Below are 20,090 nucleotides of genomic sequence, written 5' to 3'. Positions count from 1 at the left end.
CAGGCCCGCTTTCTTTCCCCGATAGTCGTCCAGGTTACGGGGCGCTAGCGTGGGGAAACGACTGGAAAGCAGCTAGAGAGGCAGGCTTTGAGGTTGCCAAGGAGCGGCTGATCTTCCGTTTCCGGTAACTGAGGCACGAGGATCCGGCGTTCCAACCCAGCGGGAAAATGCGGCCTCTGACTGAAGAGGAGACGCGAGTAATGTTTGAGAAGATAGCAAAATAGTAAGAGTGCGCGGGGCAGAAGAGGGAGTGTGTGGGTGGCGCGGAGGGGCGTGGGTGGAGTGGGGGGCGCGGTGCCGGGATAAGTCCGGGCGCGGCCTCTAGTCCTCCTTTTGCTCTCAGCATCGGGGAGAATCTGCAGCTGCTGGTCGACAGGCCCGACGGCACCTACTGTTTCAGGCTGCACAACGACCGGGTGTACTACGTGAGGTGAGGCGGCGCGGGGCCGGGTAGGCAGCATGGAGCCGGGTGGGGTCCTGGGTCCCTCCAGCCTCCCTCATCTGACACTGCCTTTTTCTTTATCCCTTCAGTGAGAAGATTTTGAAGTTGGCCGCCAACATCTCCGGTGACAAGCTGGTGTCGCTGGGGACGTGCTTCGGAAAATTCACGAAGACCCACAAGTTTCGGCTGCACATCACGGCTCTGGATTACCTAGCACCGTATGCCAAGGTTTGTGGGGTGGTGTCAGTCCGCCACTAGGGATGGAGGAAGTCTAGGCTGAGGGCCACATCAGAAGGCAGAATTGGGCACCTTTTCTGCGACGGAGTCGCTGACGGTGCTTAGGGTCAGTGCCAGCACCTGGAGATGTGTGTACATCTTGCTGCCTGGGTGTGGTCGGGGCTCAGGTGTAGGAGTCCTGTGTGGCCGCGTAGTGGTAGTTATCTCCAGTAGAAACTGAAAAGCCTATGCAGACCCAGCTCAAGACCAAAAAGCAAATAGGTGGCTGTGAAGAGGAGCGTAGTGGGGTACAGAAAAGAGCTGTTAAACTGCCCATGGGAGAAGTTGATTGTAGAGTCGAGGTAAGAACCTCCTGGCTGGTCTCTTCATGGGGTGAACATATTAAGGGAAGCATGACTCTTTCTCTCTTTTCTTTAAAATTCATGTTACAAGACAGACGAACCTCACAGGTGACATATATAGCACGGGGCATATGGTCAGTAATATCTTAATAATCTTGTATGGAGACAGATGACACAGATACAGTAACTTTGTATTATTGTGATCCTTTTGTAATGTATAGAAATATCAGATCACTATGTTTTGCACCTTCAACTAACATAGTATTGTAGATTACTATACTTCAACTGAAAAGAAAATAAGTAAAAGAACCAAAAAAACTTAGTTCATAAGGGATAAAAAGAAGGAAATTAACCATAAATCTAGCAGTTAGCCTATCTGCAGGGGTCTAACTATTTAGCATTTTTATGTCTCTTGGATTTAATTCTCTTTTTTACAGTATAAAGTGTGGATAAAACCTGGAGCAGAGCAATCCTTCCTGTATGGGAACCATGTGCTGAAATCTGGACTTGGTCGAATCACTGAAAATACTTCTCAGTACCAGGGAGTTGTGGTGTACTCCATGGCAGACATCCCTTTGGTGAGTAGAGATGGTTGCTGTTAAAAAATCAAGTATCTTTTTATTCAAGATGGATGTATTTTCAGTCTGCGCTTGAGAGACTAAATTCTCAGCACCTTTTGAATTCTTCAAAGAACTGTATCTTTTCGTCTTTGTTGTTTCCAGACCTCAATACGTACTTATTGAATGACTTGAGTGAATCAGTGTCTCTTCTTTTGAATCCCAGGGTTTTGGGGTGGCAGCAAAGTCTACACAAGACTGCAGGAAAGTAGACCCCATGGCGATTGTGGTATTTCATCAAGCAGACATTGGGGAATATGTGCGGCATGAAGAGACATTGACTTAAAACGAAATCATCGCGAGGACTTGTGGCTGTGTGGAAGGGCCTAGCTTTGTTTCCTGTGTCTGTGTAGGCTCCACCATCATGTTGAATTTTGTCAACACTGTGACCTCTTCAGGGACTTCTTAGTTTAATATTCTATTATGGACAAATGCAGGCTGGATTCTTATTATGCAGAAATGGCTCAAAAACGGGGTTTTGGATCTTTGTGATTATGACTAACTAGAATGCTGTGTTTTATATTTGAATCAGAGGGCTTCTTGTTTTGAGTAACAGGTTCTAAATTGTTGGAACTGAGGACAAGAATAGCGTATTGTTATCTGTGATAACACTGTTTTCCAAACACATGATAAGAACGTAATGAATTTTCTTATTATTAATACTATGAAAGATAGATATTGCCATCAGAATAGTAGGTCGTGTGTGGAATTTTACAAATGAAATTTGGATAAAACAGTAAGAGCAGTTCATTCTGCCGATTTTCTTTACGGTAGGTGCTGTGTAGTGTGGAAAAAAAACTTGGATTCAAACACCAGTTCTCACATCTACCAGCTGTATGGCCTTAGATGAGTCATTAAACTTTAATAAGCTTCATTTCCTTCTGTTTCAAAAAGCAGCCTAGCCGTCTTCCTAAGAATAGTTTTTAGAAGTGGAAATCGTGATCGTAAAGCATCTAGCACAGTGCCTGGCAAATGAGAGTGTTGAATAAATGGTAAGAGTTATTTCTGTAATGTTTATACTGAGTATTTCTGTTACTAAGAGTAGGATCTTATGAACATAATTTGATTATATTATCTTGGCTTTTACAAGCAGTTTTCTCACTCTCTCTCTTGAATGGTATGATCCCAGGCTGAATGTTATTTTTATCACCTTGATTTCTAAAACAATTTCTCTTATAAATCTTTTCGGTTTTTTTTTTAATTAAAAAAAATTTTTTATTGTAGTATAGTTGACGTACAATATTGGGTTAGTTTCAAGTGTACAGCAAAGTGACTCATTTATACATATATTCTTACAAATCTTTAATTACATGACTGGACTGGACAAAAAGCACTACTCAGAGACCCTGAAATAATAATTTAGCTCCTCCATCCTTCTCGCATGCCTTCCAAAATTATTTTTAGAATTACTAAAATATTTTTTAGTGAAAAACATATCACAGACAAAAAAATTTTTAAGTACCTGTATTGTAAAGCAATTTCTTTAGTGCATATACTGCTTAATTTAAATTCCAAAGGTGACATCTCTAAAAATAAATCATTTTTCAATTACAAAAAAGCACTCTACCAACTCCGATTTTTGTATGCAACATATAAAACCCAGTTTTATATGTTTTTGTCCCATGTTTTTCAACTTTTCTCCTTTCCAAGGTTCTCTGTTAATTTCTAAATAGACACAGTGAAGGTTAAGGGGCTGCAGTACGATGGACAGTATTTTGATGGTAGCATTTAGTGTGTACTTTAGAAATAGTCAACGTCAAAACTTTACACACTTTTATTTATTGCTATTTTGCCTGTGTAGATGAGAGCAATAGGCTACAACTTTCTAACAAGAAAAATTGATTTTTTTCCCAATAACTTTACAAAGATTTGAGAGAGCTTGTGCCCCAGAAGAAAAGAGCCAGGGCACTGTAGTTGTTCGAGCTTAGCATCTTGGCTTCTTTGTGTCTGTAGTCGTTGGGATGTTGAAGAGACGCTTCAAGAAATACAGCTGCAGGATCCCAGAAAGAATAATAACAAGGCTCTGGGCTGTCGACCACCGATTCACATAGTTATAGTTTGACTGGAGTAGGAAAAAGTCAGCCATTTTTCTCATGCGAGCGAAGTTGTAGTATCGCCACATGTGAAAGATATTGTTCTGCAGCTTTCGTGTACTCTTCTGCAGGACAGAAAATGAAATACAGAAAGGGTTCCTCTGTAACCTCATCTAGCCTCCCCTGGGTACCCACAGCACTAACCTAGTTTATCTGGAAGTTGAGTAACTTACGGTTTTATAATATGTAATAAATTGGCTATTGGAGTTGTTGATAAATGCTAGTTTTGTTGTCTATGAAAAAATGGCCTGGACTTCAGTTATAAAAAAATAATTTTTATAATGAAAAACTTCAGTGCTAAAACTAGAAAGTTCCTCCAGATTATCTCTAGATTTAGACATGTACTCAGCACATCATTGCTGTTCTGGGTGATGTCTTCTGTTCTTTGTATATGGTAAAAGATAAGGGCCTGCAAATTTTTTATGGAAGGGCCAGACAGTAAATATTCTAGGCTTTGCAGGCCATACAGTCTCTTGCAGCTACTAAGCTCTGCCACTGTAGCACAAAAGCAGCCATAGACAATATGTCCAGTTAGCTGTCCCTCATTATCAGTGGGGAGATGGGTTCCAGGACCTGCAGAGGATGCTGAAGTCCCATAGTCAGCCCTCCGCATCTGCAGGTTCTGCATCTGCAGATACAGAGGGCCAACTGTAATTGTCAAATGAGCATGCTGTGTTCTAGTCAAACTTCACTTAAAAAAACAGGCAGCGAGCTTTTGTGCATCAAGCAGACTATCAAGAAAGTCAAGAGAGATCCCAGAGAATGGGAGAAAATATTTGCAAATCATATATCTGTTAAGAGACTTGTATCCAGAATATATAAAGAACTCTTAGAACTCAATCATAAAAAGACAAATAACCAGATTTTAAAATGGGCAAAGGATTTGAATAGACATTTCTCCAAAACATGCAAAGATGCTCAGTGTCAGGGAGACACAACTCAAAAATCACAAGATACCACTTATACCCACTAGGATTGCTATAGCAAAAAAGACTATAACATGTTGGCAGGGATATGGAGAAATTGCAACACTCATACACTGCTGGTGGGAGTGTAAAATGGTTTAGCCACTGTGGAATATAGCAGTTCCTTAGTGAAGGTAAAAAGTTACCATATGTGCCAGCAGAGTATACCGCTTATATGTGTACAGAGATGAAAGCATGTTCACACAAAAATTTGTAGGCAAATGCTCACAGCAGCATTGTTCATGATAGCCAGAAAGTGGAAATAACCCAGATGTCTACCAGCTGATAAGTAGATAAACAAAATGTGGTGTTTTAAATATACAATAGAATACTATTCATCCAGAAAAAGGAATGAAGTATTAATACATGGTACAATGTGGATGAACCTTGAAAACATGCTAAATAAAAGAAGCCAAAGACAAAAGGCCACATTGTATGATTCCACTTATATGAAGTGTACAGAACAGGCAAATCTATATAAACAAAGTAGATTAGTGAGGGATTACCCAGGGCTGAGGGGCATGGGGAACACAGAGTGAATAATAGGTCTGCAGTTTCTTTTTGGGGTGATGAAACTATTCTGGAATTAGATGCTGGTAATGGTTGCAGGACCTTGTAAACCACTAAACTGTACACTTAAAGTGGTGAATTGTATCTAAGTTAAAAAACAAACAGGCAGTGGGCCAGATTTGGCCTGTGAACCGTTGTTTGCCAATTCCTGGTATAAAACAAGTGAGGAATTTCAAGCGCTCCAAGTCACAAAATTAATTAAAGGCTTTAAATCCCTTTGCCTGTTTGTTTTCTACCCAAATGAGCCCTCACTCTGATGATATTACTCCCATAATTCTAATCTTTCCTCCAAATTTAAAGTCAGTTTCCATGGATGTTTCTCTCCCACAAAACAATTACCTCAATTGCATCCAAAGTATCATTCAGTTGTTTTCTTTCATTCTTCTCTTTGTGGTCCATCTCAGGCCCCTCATAGAAGACTCCAAAATTGAGGTATACTTGCACAGAACCAAAGTGATTTTGCTGATTTTTTAGACAAAGCTGATAAAAACCTGTAGGAATCCCTAGATCATTACCAAATCTTGGTCTCCCACCCTCCCACCCTCTAGATTTCCCTGGAGATAACTGTTCTCCAGTGTTAAATGTGCTACTATAGCACCTTCTTTTTACTTAGGAAGTACAAAATCCAGTTTTTGATGTGGAAGATACTGATCTTACGTGAAACTTATTTTACTAATTATTTATAATATTGTTTTGCCAAATATTAGTAGCTTTAGCTCTATGTTGGATAGAAAATGTTTTCTTCCTCTTTTTCAACGTATAATTCCCACATCTCTTAAGGAATTTCTGATCAAGAGCATATTAAGAGCATAGTGTTTGCTTCTTGCATACCATGAGAGTTGGGATATCATTTGAATTTGAAAGTAGGGAAAAAATGTATGCTTTGTGAATGAAAGAAGCAATCCTACTGGGGTAACTTCCTGCAAGGTGGTCTGTATGGGGGCTGATGATTGGGGTATGTACTGGTGCTTGTTCTCAACTGGGGTCACCTCCCCGCGTGTGGTGATGGGGGAGGAGTGAGGAGGAGCAGGGTTGGAAAGGTGTGGCAGTGTATTTGATTGTCGAAATGACTGGAAGGCACTACGTAGGGGCCAAAGATGCTGCATAATAATGCTGAATATCCTGTGCCACTCAGTGATTCTCTTACGTCCCTGTTGAGAAATAGTCTTTTTTTGTGCACCTGGCTGGTAGAGAGGACAGTTCAAACTGACTGGTGCCGTCCAGGGTGAGGACAGGCTCGATCTGGCTGTAGGAATTTTCTGGTGACTGGAGAAGTGCTTTGTTGTAGAATGCGGATATTTTTCATGGCCATGCATTTCCTTGTGTTCTGCGTTTTGGTAACTGGCTCAAGTGTTTTGATGACTGAAAAGAAATACTGTCCCATAATAAATTTATTAATTGGAATTCTGTATCATAAGTGGGTCTGCCTGTTTTGATCACTTTCCAATAATCTGGTTCGTTGGAGATGATAAGATAAAATCGAGCTTCTGGACCCTGGAGTTATAATAATTAGTCACCTGGAGACTGCTTCCAAACTGCCAGTGGACTGCTGATTAATGTCCTTGGCCATTGGCAGTCTCCAGGACATCTGGTTTTTGGTGTTGAAGGCTAAATCTTTTTCTTACTATTTCACCATCCATATGTGAAAAAGCCAGAGCTTTTACATCTCAGGTACTTAATTAATTTCAATATTTCCTCATTATTTTCCCAATTTCAAAGAAATGTATGATTATTATAATAGCCGTGATGACGAAAACAGACCTGTCTCTTGGGTGGAGAAGTTAATCTGGCCCCGAACATTCTTAGTGGTGTCTATAAGGAAACCCTGTGGGGTATGTGCAGTGGCAGCAACATGCCGGTCATGTGACATTCCCAGTGTCCGCTGAACCTGCCGAGACACATTAAAGAGGGAGAAAAGCTCCTGCTGCATCATCAGGAAGCTAGCTGAATGGTAAGATTGACATCCAGTGACCATCAGCACAGTGGTTCTCAATCAGGGATGGTACTGCCCAACCCCCCACTTTGAATTTGGGCTGAGACGTTGCCCTGGTGTTGCGAGTAGGGGAAGGGGGGCGGGGACAGCAATGCTGAACAGCCTGCCGTGTTAGAAATAGTAAGCAGGACAAAGAAATGACCCAAATGGCAATAGCACCCCTGGTAAGAAAACACGTCTCAGACCATGCAGCTGACATGTTGGTGTATATGAATCTGGCTGTAGAGTTCTTGGCAGAACTCACTTGGTTTTGACCTCCCCAGTGGTATACCAGATTTGGGCTTATTTGATGCTTGACAGTAAATAAATAAGGCATTCAATAGGTACTTGCCTCCAAGCTGCGTCTTGATAAGCCCAGGCTACAGTGACCTGACTAGTAGCTACTATTCTATTATAAATTCAGAGATAAGAAAAATCTCTGATAGGTTAGTTTAAAATAAATTGTAAGTTACATTGGAGTAGAATAAGATCAACATAGTCTTTTACTCTGTAAACAAGATTTAGAAAGTTAATAGGTTTCTAAGATAAAGAACAAAGGAAATGAACAGCTTCTAAGTTTACTGTTGAGCAGACCATCCTTGGGCACAGCATGGATTAAAGTACTTGGCCTGTGAACAAGCAACTTGAAAACATTTACCTTCCTAAAAGCAACAGGTCTGACTGCATAGAGAAGCCTTGAGTTACTGATTCTCCAATTTGCTGGAATTACCCCTAAAGGCAAGAGAGTAAATGTTGCTCCCCCAACCTCATAAACTGAAGCGTCTTTGAAATCTCTGGGTTTGTCTCTAAAGTTCATGTGACTTTTCATTCAACTTGGTACCATATCCATATTATTTTAATATTTAGAAAATGGATTCTTTCGTCTCTCATCTCTAAACTCGACTAAGTGTGATGATTACCTCTCCAGGAAGAGGCACCCGGTTTGTCCCATGACTTTGAGCACACTTCCACAGCCCCCAATTTGAGAAGCCAAACCATATGTTTTAGTGATTATTCATCCATCAGGAGTTTCCATTTAACTGCAGGTCTGTTTCATTAACAGGTGGGGAGTCACAGCATAATAAAGACAACTAGAACCTTGTGTTCATTTAAAACCTGACCCCCTTTACAAAAGGAAATGAACAAACAAGAAAAACAAGTCCCCAGTATGACCCACCTCATAACTGAAATAGAAGTATCCAGTCTGGTGGGCAAATTGCCAAAAGCATTCTGTGCCTCCTGGAGGGATCACAATGGCAAAGTCGTATCGATCCGCACCACGGAAGAGGGGCTGGTCCCCAGAGCCACTAAGAGGTTCTGTCTTCTGGCTCCTTGCAGAGCTCACTAGGTTCAGAACCACCAGTCCAGCACCAAAGAGCAAGGGGAACATGCTGCTCTCTGGAGACTGCTCTAACTGCTTGCAGCAGCCCAGTGGAACCAAGCAGTTTAGACAACTGCTGGGATAATCATTAACTCTGCAAGTCACACATAGGCCAGTCTCAGGGCCACACATAGATATTCCAGAATAGAACTGGCATGGTACCCCACATTTGGCTCACAGGAAAGAATTTTGCTTTCACCTCAAAAACTCAGTGGCTTACCAGACCTACATCACGGGTGCTAGGTAGAATCTATTACTTCAGAAGAGAGATTTCCACCCCTCCTCTGGGCTGTCATTTTTCAGTTCTTGCCTCTTGGGGGTAAACATTAGGCAAATTTATTTACAACCACCTGAATGTACAGACTCATTTCTCGGTACACAGTGGCTGGGCAGATTTTTCTCATTCGTATCAAATTGCTAGATGATACGTGTCCCTCCTATAAGACGTGAGGGGCAACACCTGTTTCAACAGACCTCTTTCTGCCCAGTGCTACAGTTTAGGAGAGCAAAGCACAGCATGGAAGTGTGTGTAAAAATTTAAATGGATGAAGAATGAGCAAGAGACAGTGGTCAAACCCCTCCACTGATAATCCTCATTCTGCTACCTTCCACCTGACTGATACAGTCATCTAAAGCTATCCAAAATCCACTTAAAGACTATTATAGGGACTTCCCTGGTGGCACCGTGGTTAAGAATCTGCCTGCCAATGCAGGGGACACAGGTTCGATCCCTGGTCCGGGAAGATCCCACATGCCGCAGAGCTACCTATGCCCATGCGCCACAACTACTGAGCCTGCGCTCTAGAGCCTGTGAGCCACAACTACTGAGCCCTCGTGCCACAACTACTGAAGCCCACGTGCCTAGAGCCTGTGCTCTGCAACGAGAAGCCACAGCAATGAGAAGCCCGCTCACCGCAATGAAGAGTAGCCCCACTCACCGCAACTAGAGAAAGCCCGCATGCAGCAACAAAGACCCAGTGCAGCCCCAAAAAATAAATAAACAAATAAATAAATAAAAAGACTATTGTTCAAACCCTTGATCTTTCTTTTATCTGTGGCTTCTTCAGCACCCACAGGGGGAAAAAGGCTGACTTCATGGCGGAGACAGTTACGTGCATCTTATTTTATTCTCACAACAGCCTACAAGGGAAGTACTATTACCTACTACATTAGAGATGAGGAAATGGACATCCAGAGATTCCAGTGGCTAACTCACCATCTCCAAGCACAGCTGGCACAGCTGGGGCCCTGAGTGGGCCTCAGACTCTTACCCATCAGGACAGTGTGTCTGTTAGTCTCTGAGTTCTGACAATGTCTAAATGTTTTTGTCTCAGCCATAATCTTAAAAAACAAAACAGCATGAGTACCTTCTAACCAAGTATTGCTTCAGAAGGCATCACAGTGACTCCAAGTGGTAATACTTTAACTGTCACAGCTATGTGTTATGTTATGAAGAACACATTTCATAATTGTGTCCAGTTCCAGCAAAGGCCAGATGACATCACAGCAGTCTGGAGGCACAGAGGCTCTGCAGCAGTCTCACTAAGGTGAAGGTGGGAGAGACTGGGATCATTTCTCAGTACATAGTGGCACAGGCATCCCCACCAGAGTCCCACCACTGCCACAGTCCTAGCACTACTCATGTGGTGAGCAGTGACTTAGATTCAGCAAAACAATCACCAGTTCATAGTAAGTTGTATAGTTCTATAGAAACTGTAGGCAGAGTTTTATGTCTGTATACATTTTATAACATAATAAAGATAGCATTGAAGTTATGTTAAAAAATGTTAATGGATCTATACATTTCTCAAATTTTGAGAAACACGATTAGGATATTTTGCTTCCTTAAATGTATCACAGTGTCATTCTTCTACCTAGAGAGCACAATCTAACAATGTGAGAGTTGAAGGTAAAAAGCTTCTGGATCCTAAAGCTTGGTTTGGAGGGAGATCACAAGTATCTACAACCAGATTGAGTGGAGATCAAGTTCTTGCCTTCTCACTGTAGTTTCATTTGGGGTTAATTGCTAAAAAAACAGCAGTACCCAACCCCCAAACACGTAGTTAATAGGTAATAAAGCTGTACAAAGTTTCCAAATTTCAACTATAGGATGAATTTTTAAACTTTAGCATTTCTTTACATCTTGCCTTTCCCTCACTCAAAAGTGAGAAAAAAGGAATTATTTTGTCCCCGGAGGTACGTTATATGAAGAAATGGACAAATTAAGAGGAAACTTTCACATCTCTGTATGGCACAGCTTCCAAGGATTAGAACATCCAATACAGTTTGACATCAGCTTCTTAATATGGACAATATGGTTTAGCAAAGCTTGTTCAACATTTTGCTACCTCCATCTTTTCAGCTGCAATTAAACAGCTACTTAAATTTGAGAGAAGCAAGACTTTAATGAAGAATGCTACAAGTTATGGACAATAATTCTCATTTTAAAAAAATTACAGAAAACACTTTACTGAAATTCTTTTTTCCTAAAAAGACAGTCTTTAAGGATGTCTGAGAGACAGCAAGCACAACACAGTACAAAAGGAGAAGGGAATGTTGAATTCCAGTGCAAGACACTAACACAGCACAATTAGGGAATCAGGCGGAAGCAACCATTTCACAAAGAATGGAATTAGGCATTTATACTCAATCAGGATTTTTTTAAGCTTTAAAAGTCCAGCATAAAGAAGGGAATTGGGAAGAGAGGATGGGGAGAGGGGCTAAGCTTATCTACAATCACCATTTTACCAAAAAACACACTGGTTCAACCACGTGAGAAGTGGAGGTTAAACCTGCCTACATAGCCCAGCAAATAGAGCAAATGCCAAGGCAGTCACGTCTAGGAGTTGATGTCACAACTGGCTAAACAGTTTTTAAAGGGACTCTGATTCCACCAGGACTGGTTTCTCATCAACCTGGGCTCATGACAGATGAAGTTCCTTTGCATGTGCATCAGAAGGCCAAAGCTTTACCTGGAACAAGTTCGCTCCAAGTAATGCTCATGTTGCTGGTTTTAACAGGTCATGGAGTCAAAAGTGACTCCTAACAGACTCCACCATTTCCTAGGAGAAGGTTCTACTGATTACCAGGGATTTAAATTCAAGCAAACCACTAAAGAAGGGAAATACTAATGGTATTCTGGCACTGTACAAGCTATGTGCCTGTCACCTCTGTCAAGGACATGGGGTGGACTTGGCTTTGTTTCTCAGCTCCATGATCTCCAACTGTGATGAAGTGGAACTGGAACCTCCCCCACATGGGAGGAAGATGCCCAAAATTCTCATCCCAGCCCAGCTTCTGAAAGAAACAGCAGACTACCAGGGGCTATTATTAGGAACCATGCTCCTGTGAATTCTGTGGAAATGAAGGCCTGTTTCAGTTCATGCCAAGTCTTTTCATGGTCCGCCAGCGATCCTTAATCATCACAGCTGTTCGGTTAACAAATGGGTAGTTTTTAGAAATGGCGGCCCAGTTTCCTTCCCCGTACTTCTGCACTCCAGCCTTGACCCACTCGCTTTCCTCTACAGTCCACTTCTGCAAAAAAACACAAAAAAAGGATTTATCACAACCTGTCTTTCCACTTATTTATATTTTCATATAGTAAAGAGGTAAACTCAATCCTAGGAGAATAATCTGAACCCAAAGGAAGGATTTATACTTTTAAAACATGATATAGAATATAAGTTAACACCATGGATTTGGACATTTCCTAATTTTCAGTGTCCTGCCATTTCATCCTCAACTGATAACCATTTCTGGATTCAAAATTTCAAACGTGTGTTGTTCATGGTTAGGAAATGCGTCAGCTTTCTGACCACCTAGATTTTTCTTCCAGAGAGTATTTAACTTAGTTTGGATTATCTGAAAATGACAAATAAAATTTTTTACCAGGTGCGTGGGTATTCTATGCCTGTGAGATGTGGGTACTTATTTTACCTCTCTTCTACCTACACAACCAGAAAAGATCAGAAAAGAGAATTTAAAATTACCTGCTTTCTTGTTATATTGGTTGTACTCTCTTCATCTGGTGCTGCTGGAAAACATTAAAAGTAGACTCATTTCAGAGCTTACCTTTCTCGGCACAAACCACAAGAAAAAGACATAGAACGTCTCCAAAGGGAAAACTTGATTCAAATTTTACAAACTTTGAGAAAAGAAAGGACATCACTAAAGGATAATTTGGTTTTGTCCTCTGCTTGCAAGATACCAGTCATTTCAGTCCATGAGAATCTGTACAAAGCAAATACTTTACAATCAGGCATTCAATAAATGTTGGTTAATGATGGATTTCAGGCTCTTTAGTAAAAGCACTATCATTTTCTAAACTTACTGAGGAACTGTGGTATTTAAAATCCTAATATATATATACACATACGTATATATATATATATATGCATGTGTATGTAATATATATATTTGTGTATATATATACACATATTTGAGTGTGTGTATGTACATAATTTCTGCTTTATAACCCCTTGTTAATTACTGCTTTGAAATAACACAGTTTTACTGTTTTTGAATTTCCAAATCCTTGATTGTTAGATGTAAGTAAAATTTGGGGGCTTCCCTGGTGGCGCAGTGGTTGAGAATCCACCTGCCAATGCAGGGGACATGGGTTCGAGCCCTGGTCCGGGAAGATCCCACATGCTGCAGAGCAACTAAGCCTGTGCGCCACAACTATTGAGCCTGCGCTCTAGAGACCATGAGCCACAAATACTGAGCCCGTGAGCCACAACTACTGAAGCCCGTGTGCCTAGACCCTGTGCTCTGCAACGAGAAGCCACCACAATGAGAAGCCCAGCACTGCAACGAAGAGTAGCCCCCACTCGCCACAACTAGAGAAAACACGCACACAGCAACAAAGACCCAACATAGCCAAAAATAAATAAATAAATACATTAAAAAAAAAATTTGGCTCAATTCTTCAAACATAAAGAATGGGGTAATGATTATTGCTTCCCACTCCAACAGACCATGTGAGATCTGGTCAAACTCTACCCTCTCATCCTATGGAAATAGATCAGGCCTCAAAAACAGGGACCAAGATAATATTTTAAAGGACCAGGGGGCTACAGGAGGGTATACAAGTATAATGGACATGCCATCTCAAGCCAACAAGAGCCAGTTAAAAAGCTGCAAGAAAAGGCAAAGTTGCATAAATGTGAAACTTGCTACAGTGTCTGCCTCAGCAGACGCCACTGTCCCAGTAATGCTTCCTAAAGAGTGAAGAAAGGTGACTCAGGAAAAGGGATACTTACAGGAGCACATTATTTATTTTTAAATTATGAAGTATTTCATGATATAGTAGAAGCCGATTTCTGAAACTGACAAATCTGGACTGCATCAGAAGTGGATGTTTTCTAGAACTTTTATATCCTGTTCTTAAAATATTTAATGCCACTTTTATTGTTACTTCTCCCATTTTCTGTGTAATCTTGATTTTCCCAACTATGCTTTTGCCAATGAAAGGTAATTTTTAAGGGCAAAACCTTTGAGGTTGGCAAAGGATTACTGTTGCTGCTGTGTTACAGAAGTCTTCAGAATCTCCAAAACTAAGGTTTAGCATGTATATATTTCCATCAGAATGCAAAATATGTGGTGGGAGAGATCCTAATGCAAATACTATGAAGTTCAATATTAATTAAGGAAAAGTAAAGTTTCTCATCTTAGAAAAAAACACATATATAGAAAGGGGTAAGAGATTATTTACTTAAATAAGACATGTAAGGAATGACCACTTCTACCTTTTCTAATTAAAAAACTTTAGGAAGAACATCAGCTACAATTAAATATAGGATTTATTAAACCAAACCAGGAGTTTTCTTTAAATATAAAGCGTTGCTTTGATAGTCTCCATTGTTTAATGGGAAAAGACATAAAACTGATTCCTCATGAATCACAATGAGGAACTTTTAAACTTTTTCTAGTTTGGAGACAAGCAATTTCTGGAACATTGATGTGACAGTAACATGCACCTACACTTCAGCAAGTGTCAAGGAGAGACCAATGAGAATCTTCTGGCTTACCCTGAACTTGAAACAGTTCGTCCTCTTCTACCCAAGTCTCTTTTTCTTCAACCCCATTAGAGTTGTTCCACTTGCCTTTGGGTACTCTGAGGGAACATCAGCGAGAGGACAAGGTGTAAAACAAAGTCATCCCAGGTCATCCCATACTCTGTCCTTAGCTCTACTCGTGGCCCTGTATTCCTCCCTGTTCTGCTGTGACCACATTCGAGATTCACCTACACACAACTCCCAAATCTTGACCTGGCCAGGCCTCTCCATGTCAACATCCCCCAGGTTTCAGGACCATCTCTCAAACTCAGCACTGGATACATCACCATCCCCCTCAATGATCTGTTCATTTTCCTGTTGTTTGGTTGGTTGGTTGGTTGGTTGGTTGGTTTGGACTCTATTACAGATTTCAGCATTCTTCTAACCTAGAGCTGCAGACTCCTTCCCCTCCATCACAGACATGCTCTATTCCTATCTCTGGACTGTTCTCCTTTCCCTCCCCATTCCCCTAGTCCAAGCCCATGATCCAATACCTTTCACCAGTATTACACTAGCCTCTTAACTGGAGTCTCTCCCCACTAGCCCCTTCCCCTTCCAAAGCCACCTGAACAATCATCCTAAACTTACCACATCCCTCCCCTATTCAGTGATGGCTCCTCACTGCCTAAACAATGAAGCCTAAATGCCCATATGGGGGAATCAAGATCATGCAGTCTGGCCTGTCAGTTTCTCAGCAGTTCCTCCTGTCCCCACCAACACCCACACCGCCCTCTGCTCCTCCTTCCTCCTGTAAGTTCTGTGCTTTCCTGCCTCTCTATTTGCTGTTCTCTCTCCTTGGGATTCCCTTTCCTGCCAAGTGAAGTCCTGCCCATCTTTCAAGGCCATCGTTCTCAATGAAGACTGCCCAACACATACAAAAAGCCCCCGCTCCTCTGCCCTTATGATAGTGCTTCCACTTTATTACACAACCGTATCACGACATACCCTTAACCATAAGCACCTTGACGGCAGGGACCATATCCTCATTTGTCTACTCCAAACACCGGGCGCAGTAACACACACCCTCATAGAAGCTGGAGAGATACTAGCTAAACTAATAATGAGATTATCAAAGAGCTGTAAAGGACTTATACCATCAAAGATTAGAATAGTAAGCAAACAAGAATCATTCCTGTGAACATGAAATTTTGAGTACTTGGGTGCAACCAAAAACAGTCCCAAACCTGAAAAATAATCCAAAACCCAAGTTATTAAATAAATGAAAATTATAGTCACTCTTACAGAACATAGCACAAATCTGACCTCAGAATTATAACATCCTTTACAAAACAAACATGGAACGTATCTGAACTAAGTTTTGAAGAATTTATATAGATCAAAGTCACCGAAAAACCTGACCAAGAGAGTAGAAACAAACTGTTGTTTCCTTCCCCGCTATAAAAAAAATTTATTTTTAAGGCTGTCTGGGTATTTTGCAAATGAAAGCAGTTTGCTTAATAAGTGCATAAACTTGAAAAAAATTCCTTGAGTTCCATGAGTTTTCTATGCAATTACCTAAGTGGCTGGGACAAATGGTGGACTCTTTACTTTTCTTTATTTTTAAATTGGATCATATCCCCCAAAGGGTTATTTCTAAGAATAACTGATTTGCTTGAGACAAAGTAAAAAAAAAAAAAAAAAAATTACACGAGTTTTTTTCTTCTCAGGATATTAGTTGTGTCGATTACTATTCATAAATAAAGGTCAGACAGCATTACAGTTTAAGTTTTCCATCTATTTATCCAAGTCCTGGGATAAAAACTGATTTTAACCTCAGGGTCCATCATTTTCACCTAAGTGGCTATTCACCCTTCCTGCAGACAGTCTTTGCAGATCACTTGGTAACTTTCTGCTCCTCCTCTGAACTCAGCATTTGCTATTACATGTATAAACATTTTGGTATTTCTTAACTTCTCATGTTGTGGAAGGGGCTGAGACCTTGGTCCTCATCTTAACTGTTAGGTGGCCATGCGGGCAAGCCAGGTCACTTCCTGGCTCATTGTGCTCCTGACTGGTGAAGTTAAAACTTAATGGTCTAGAGGGGTTGCCAAACTACAGCCTGTGGCTGCTGGTTTTGTATAGCCCTTGAACTAAGAATGGTTTTCACATTTTCCAAAGGGTTGTAAAAAAAAAAACCAAAACAGAAGAATATGCAACAGAGACACAAAGCCTAAAATGTTTACCCTTTGCTAGCCTTTTATAGAAGTTTTGCATGTGGCCCCTTAAATTGCAAGAACCAAGAACTGTTACTTTGTTTGGTTAGTAAACTATCTAGTAAGCACTAGTTCTGTGCTGTGGGGGATATAAAAATATAGTAGTCGTGGCCCTGCCGTCTAGGTGATAGACCCTAATCCTGCCTTCCCCTCCTCAGATTCCACTGGCCCAGCTTCCCCTGGGTCCTGACTGCTCACCGGGCAGCAGTCTCCAGCCACCCTCCTCTTCTCCTTTCCCTCAGTGTCTGTTCAAAAGCCCTCAGTGGTGTCTGCTCAGAGGCTTTCTGATCAGGTGTATTAGACTTATCTGGGGCACAGTTAGCAAAGCAGATTAGAGAACACTACCCTGTCCCTTCTAATTCAGTAGACAGGAGCCTGGGAATATATTTTTTTTAAACACTGCACAGGTAATTGTGATATGAAGCCCCTCTTGAGAACCTCTGCCTGATAGAATATAATAGGAACTCAAAATCTGGCCCATCTACCTATCTAGACTTTTCTCCCTTCATCCTCTCTGTGCCCTATATTCTCCTGCCATACAGACTACATGACATTTTCTGGCTCATACCAGGCTTTCTCATGCTGTAATTCAAGAGGCTCCTGTTTCCTAGAACTGACCTCCCAATATTACTGGATGACCTCCTACTCATTCTTCAAGGCCAGCTCAACACTTGCTCCTCAGCAAGGTTGCTCCACCCACAACTCTGCTGCCCAGGCCCAGCTCTTCTTCCCTGCAGCTCCCAAGGCACCTCACATACGCTTCGTTTAGAGCCGGGGTCATAGGATCCCTTTTTTTTGTAAAGGGCCAGTAGTACCTTCAGCTTTGCAGGCCTTACTGTCTTTGTTGCAACTACTCAACTCAAGGTAGCATCAAAAGCAGCCACAGATAATACAAAATTCATGGGTGTGGCTGTGTTCCAATAAACTTTATTTACAAAAACAGGCAGCAGGTGGATTTAGCCAAGGGGCCATAATTTGCCCACCTCTGCTTGAGAGTACCCATCATACTTCATACCCTTGACACATGAGAGAGGTGTATCTGAAACCTTCACAGAGTCTCCCATTTATAAAACCACTGTAATCATGCACTCTCTCCAGTTTCCTTGTTTGTTCATGGGAGCGATACTTACACTTCATAGAATTGCTGTGAGGGGTAGAGGAGATCAGGTATCAAATGAGAGCAATAGTGTGCTGACTGCATCTGCCTGCCCAGCCAATGACTCACTCACTTCCAGATGCAGGAAGTGGTGCATATAGTGCAGATCTGTGCCCGAGTATAAATCATTTATCAGATGCCACAGCCCTACAGGGCACCCAGCACAAGCATGCCAGGACACAGGTCCCCAAACAGCTGTAACAGAGAGCAGTAGTAGAGATGGCAATAACCGTGGGAGATCAGTGAGGTGATCACTGACAGCAGGGTGACCAGGGGAAATTTATGGAGGAGGCAGAGTTTTAAGAGGCAGCTTGGTGTACGTGGTATACAGGCCATGGGCTTTTGTGTCAAGACTGACTGGGATTAAAAATCCCAAAGCCCAGTTTTGCCATTTTTTATCTGTGTGACTTCAGGTTAAGTTAGTAACTTTTCTGAACCTTCCTCACCTATAAAGTGGGGCTAGTAAATCACTCACAGAGTGAGGAGTGTAGATATTCAGTAAGATAATATGTGAAAGTGCTTGGCCCGCAGAAAGTATTTAGTCAACATCAGTTTCTCTTCTCTTTGAAAGACAGATGGGATTTTGATAAGCAATGGTGGAGGAATGATAGTCCGAATGTGGGGAATGAGAGGCAGCAAGAAGAGTACAGTAGTAGAAACAGGGTTCCAGGGAGAGCAAGCAGACCAGTTTGCCTAGAGGAAAGATCCACAAGAGGGCACAAATGGTAGCAAAACTGAAAGCCAGGTTGGGGGTCATGATGGGGAGCAAAATGAAAGCATTCTAACCACTGCCCCACAGAACCTAGCAGAATGTGAGAGATTAGTAATTACTCAATTTGCCAAGTCTCAAATGCTCATAGAACGTGCAAAACTATAAATATTCATAAATCTCTTTTAAGGATCAAAGTATAACGTGGCCCCAATTCAAACAAACTTCCTTTAACAAACAAGACTAATATTTAGTAGTCAAGGCACTCAGAAGTTTGCTAAAAATGGAAGCAGCGGTGAGTAGGAGGCTCTGACACCCTTTCACCCTCACTCCTGCCTAGTGCAATGCCTGGAAGCCCACATGCGGGGCATCAGAACTGGCAGGATGGCTACGACGTCACTCCCCACCCTGAGTCACATTCTAGCAGTCTGAGCAAGCCTTGGTGGTGAATAACTTAGCTGAAAGTTACTTCATTCCCGGAAGCAATACCAGGCATAACCAGGACCACCAACCAGCCCCCAAACTTCTACAAAGAAGGTCTTCATACTTGGGATTCTTCTCCCCAGGGAGGGGTTGGTTGAGGATGGTGGGCTTGGATGGTGAAGCAGGAATGACTTCCTGGGAGGAGTCGAGGCCTGCGCTGGGCTCAGTGCTCTGGCTGTCCTCCTCCAAAACCAATCGGCTTATTGTCATGCGCTTGTTCTTGGGCTGCAGTTCAGAGCCACCCTCACCCTCAGCAGGGGCTGAACTTTCGTTTTCATCTTTTCTCGGTCTCTTGTTTTTGAGGGCTGGTGATGATGGGCACACTTTATTAGGAAATACCATATCTTTCTGGTCCAGTTTTGAGAAGGCTGCCTCAGAATCTTGTGCACTGGACAGAGTCTTGAAAGCTGCTTTCAGAGCCATAATTCCAATGGTGGTTGGAGTGTTCTGTAGCTGCCTACAAATAATACAAACATAACAGAGATCAGTTTCACCATTGTGGATGCTTGTCCAAGCAGCCACAACTTTTTCAAAGTGGGAAGCTTCATATTAGAAACTCCTCACGTTGAGAACTCTTCATTAAAAAAAAAAAACAAAAACAGAGAGGGTGCGTGATACAAGCTTTATTTATAAAAGCTTCCATTTATAAGTGTTAAACAGAGGCTTTAAATATGATATGTAAGTTGAACTATGGAGCTTAAACTTCAAGTAAGAGAACCCTAAAGGAACTAGGGCCAATGATACTCCCTCCAGAGACCTCTTCAGCCTGTGTGCTGTCTAACCCATTAGTCTGCATGGACTAAAGTGGTGCTTTCCACAATGCAAGAACTCTGTGTAGTGCCTAACAACTACAGT

At 41.7% G+C, this 20,090-nt stretch overlaps 3 protein-coding genes across 5 annotated transcripts in view; 1 reads left to right on the top strand and 2 right to left on the bottom strand.

Annotated features, from left to right (window-relative positions):
- The first annotated feature begins 19 nt into the window (after positions 1-19).
- On the top strand, positions 20-3,182 carry NIP7 (nucleolar pre-rRNA processing protein NIP7). The gene is made up of 5 exons (XM_029213516.1): positions 20-223; positions 344-430; positions 532-670; positions 1,458-1,598; positions 1,804-3,182. Exons 1-5 carry the CDS (start codon positions 168-170, stop codon positions 1,921-1,923), a joined length of 543 nt encoding a protein of 180 aa, XP_029069349.1. The 5' UTR covers positions 20-167; the 3' UTR covers positions 1,924-3,182.
- A 221-nt stretch (positions 3,183-3,403) lies between these two features.
- On the bottom strand, positions 3,404-9,349 carry TMED6 (transmembrane p24 trafficking protein 6). The gene is made up of 4 exons (XM_029213515.1): positions 8,415-9,349; positions 7,027-7,153; positions 5,605-5,756; positions 3,404-3,795 (listed from the first exon to the last, which is right to left on the bottom strand). Exons 1-4 carry the CDS (start codon positions 8,748-8,750, stop codon positions 3,562-3,564), a joined length of 849 nt encoding a protein of 282 aa, XP_029069348.1. The 5' UTR covers positions 8,751-9,349; the 3' UTR covers positions 3,404-3,561.
- A 1,657-nt stretch (positions 9,350-11,006) lies between these two features.
- Positions 11,007-20,090, bottom strand: part of TERF2 (telomeric repeat binding factor 2) — a 37,531-nt gene continuing 28,447 nt past the window's right edge. Inside the window, exons 8-11 of one of the 3 annotated variants that reach the window (XM_029204978.1) lie at positions 19,300-19,692; positions 14,648-14,733; positions 12,608-12,648; positions 11,007-12,152 (exon numbers count right to left, since the gene is read on the bottom strand). In XM_029204978.1, coding sequence (XP_029060811.1) covers positions 11,994-12,152; positions 12,608-12,648; positions 14,648-14,733; positions 19,300-19,692 — 679 coding nt within the window. In that variant the 3' untranslated portion in view covers positions 11,007-11,993. The other 2 variants (XM_029204967.1, XM_029204986.1) reach the window with 2 other exon arrangements.

The sequence above is a fragment of the Monodon monoceros genome, unplaced genomic scaffold (genome assembly GCF_005190385.1).
Source record: "Monodon monoceros isolate NGI ecotype Baffin Bay Population unplaced genomic scaffold, NGI_Narwhal_1 Super_Scaffold_10, whole genome shotgun sequence".
Classification (NCBI taxonomy): Eukaryota; Metazoa; Chordata; class Mammalia; order Artiodactyla; family Monodontidae; genus Monodon; species Monodon monoceros.
Note: the sequence above shows the minus strand (reverse complement) of the source record. Positions and strands in the feature narration are given on the sequence as shown.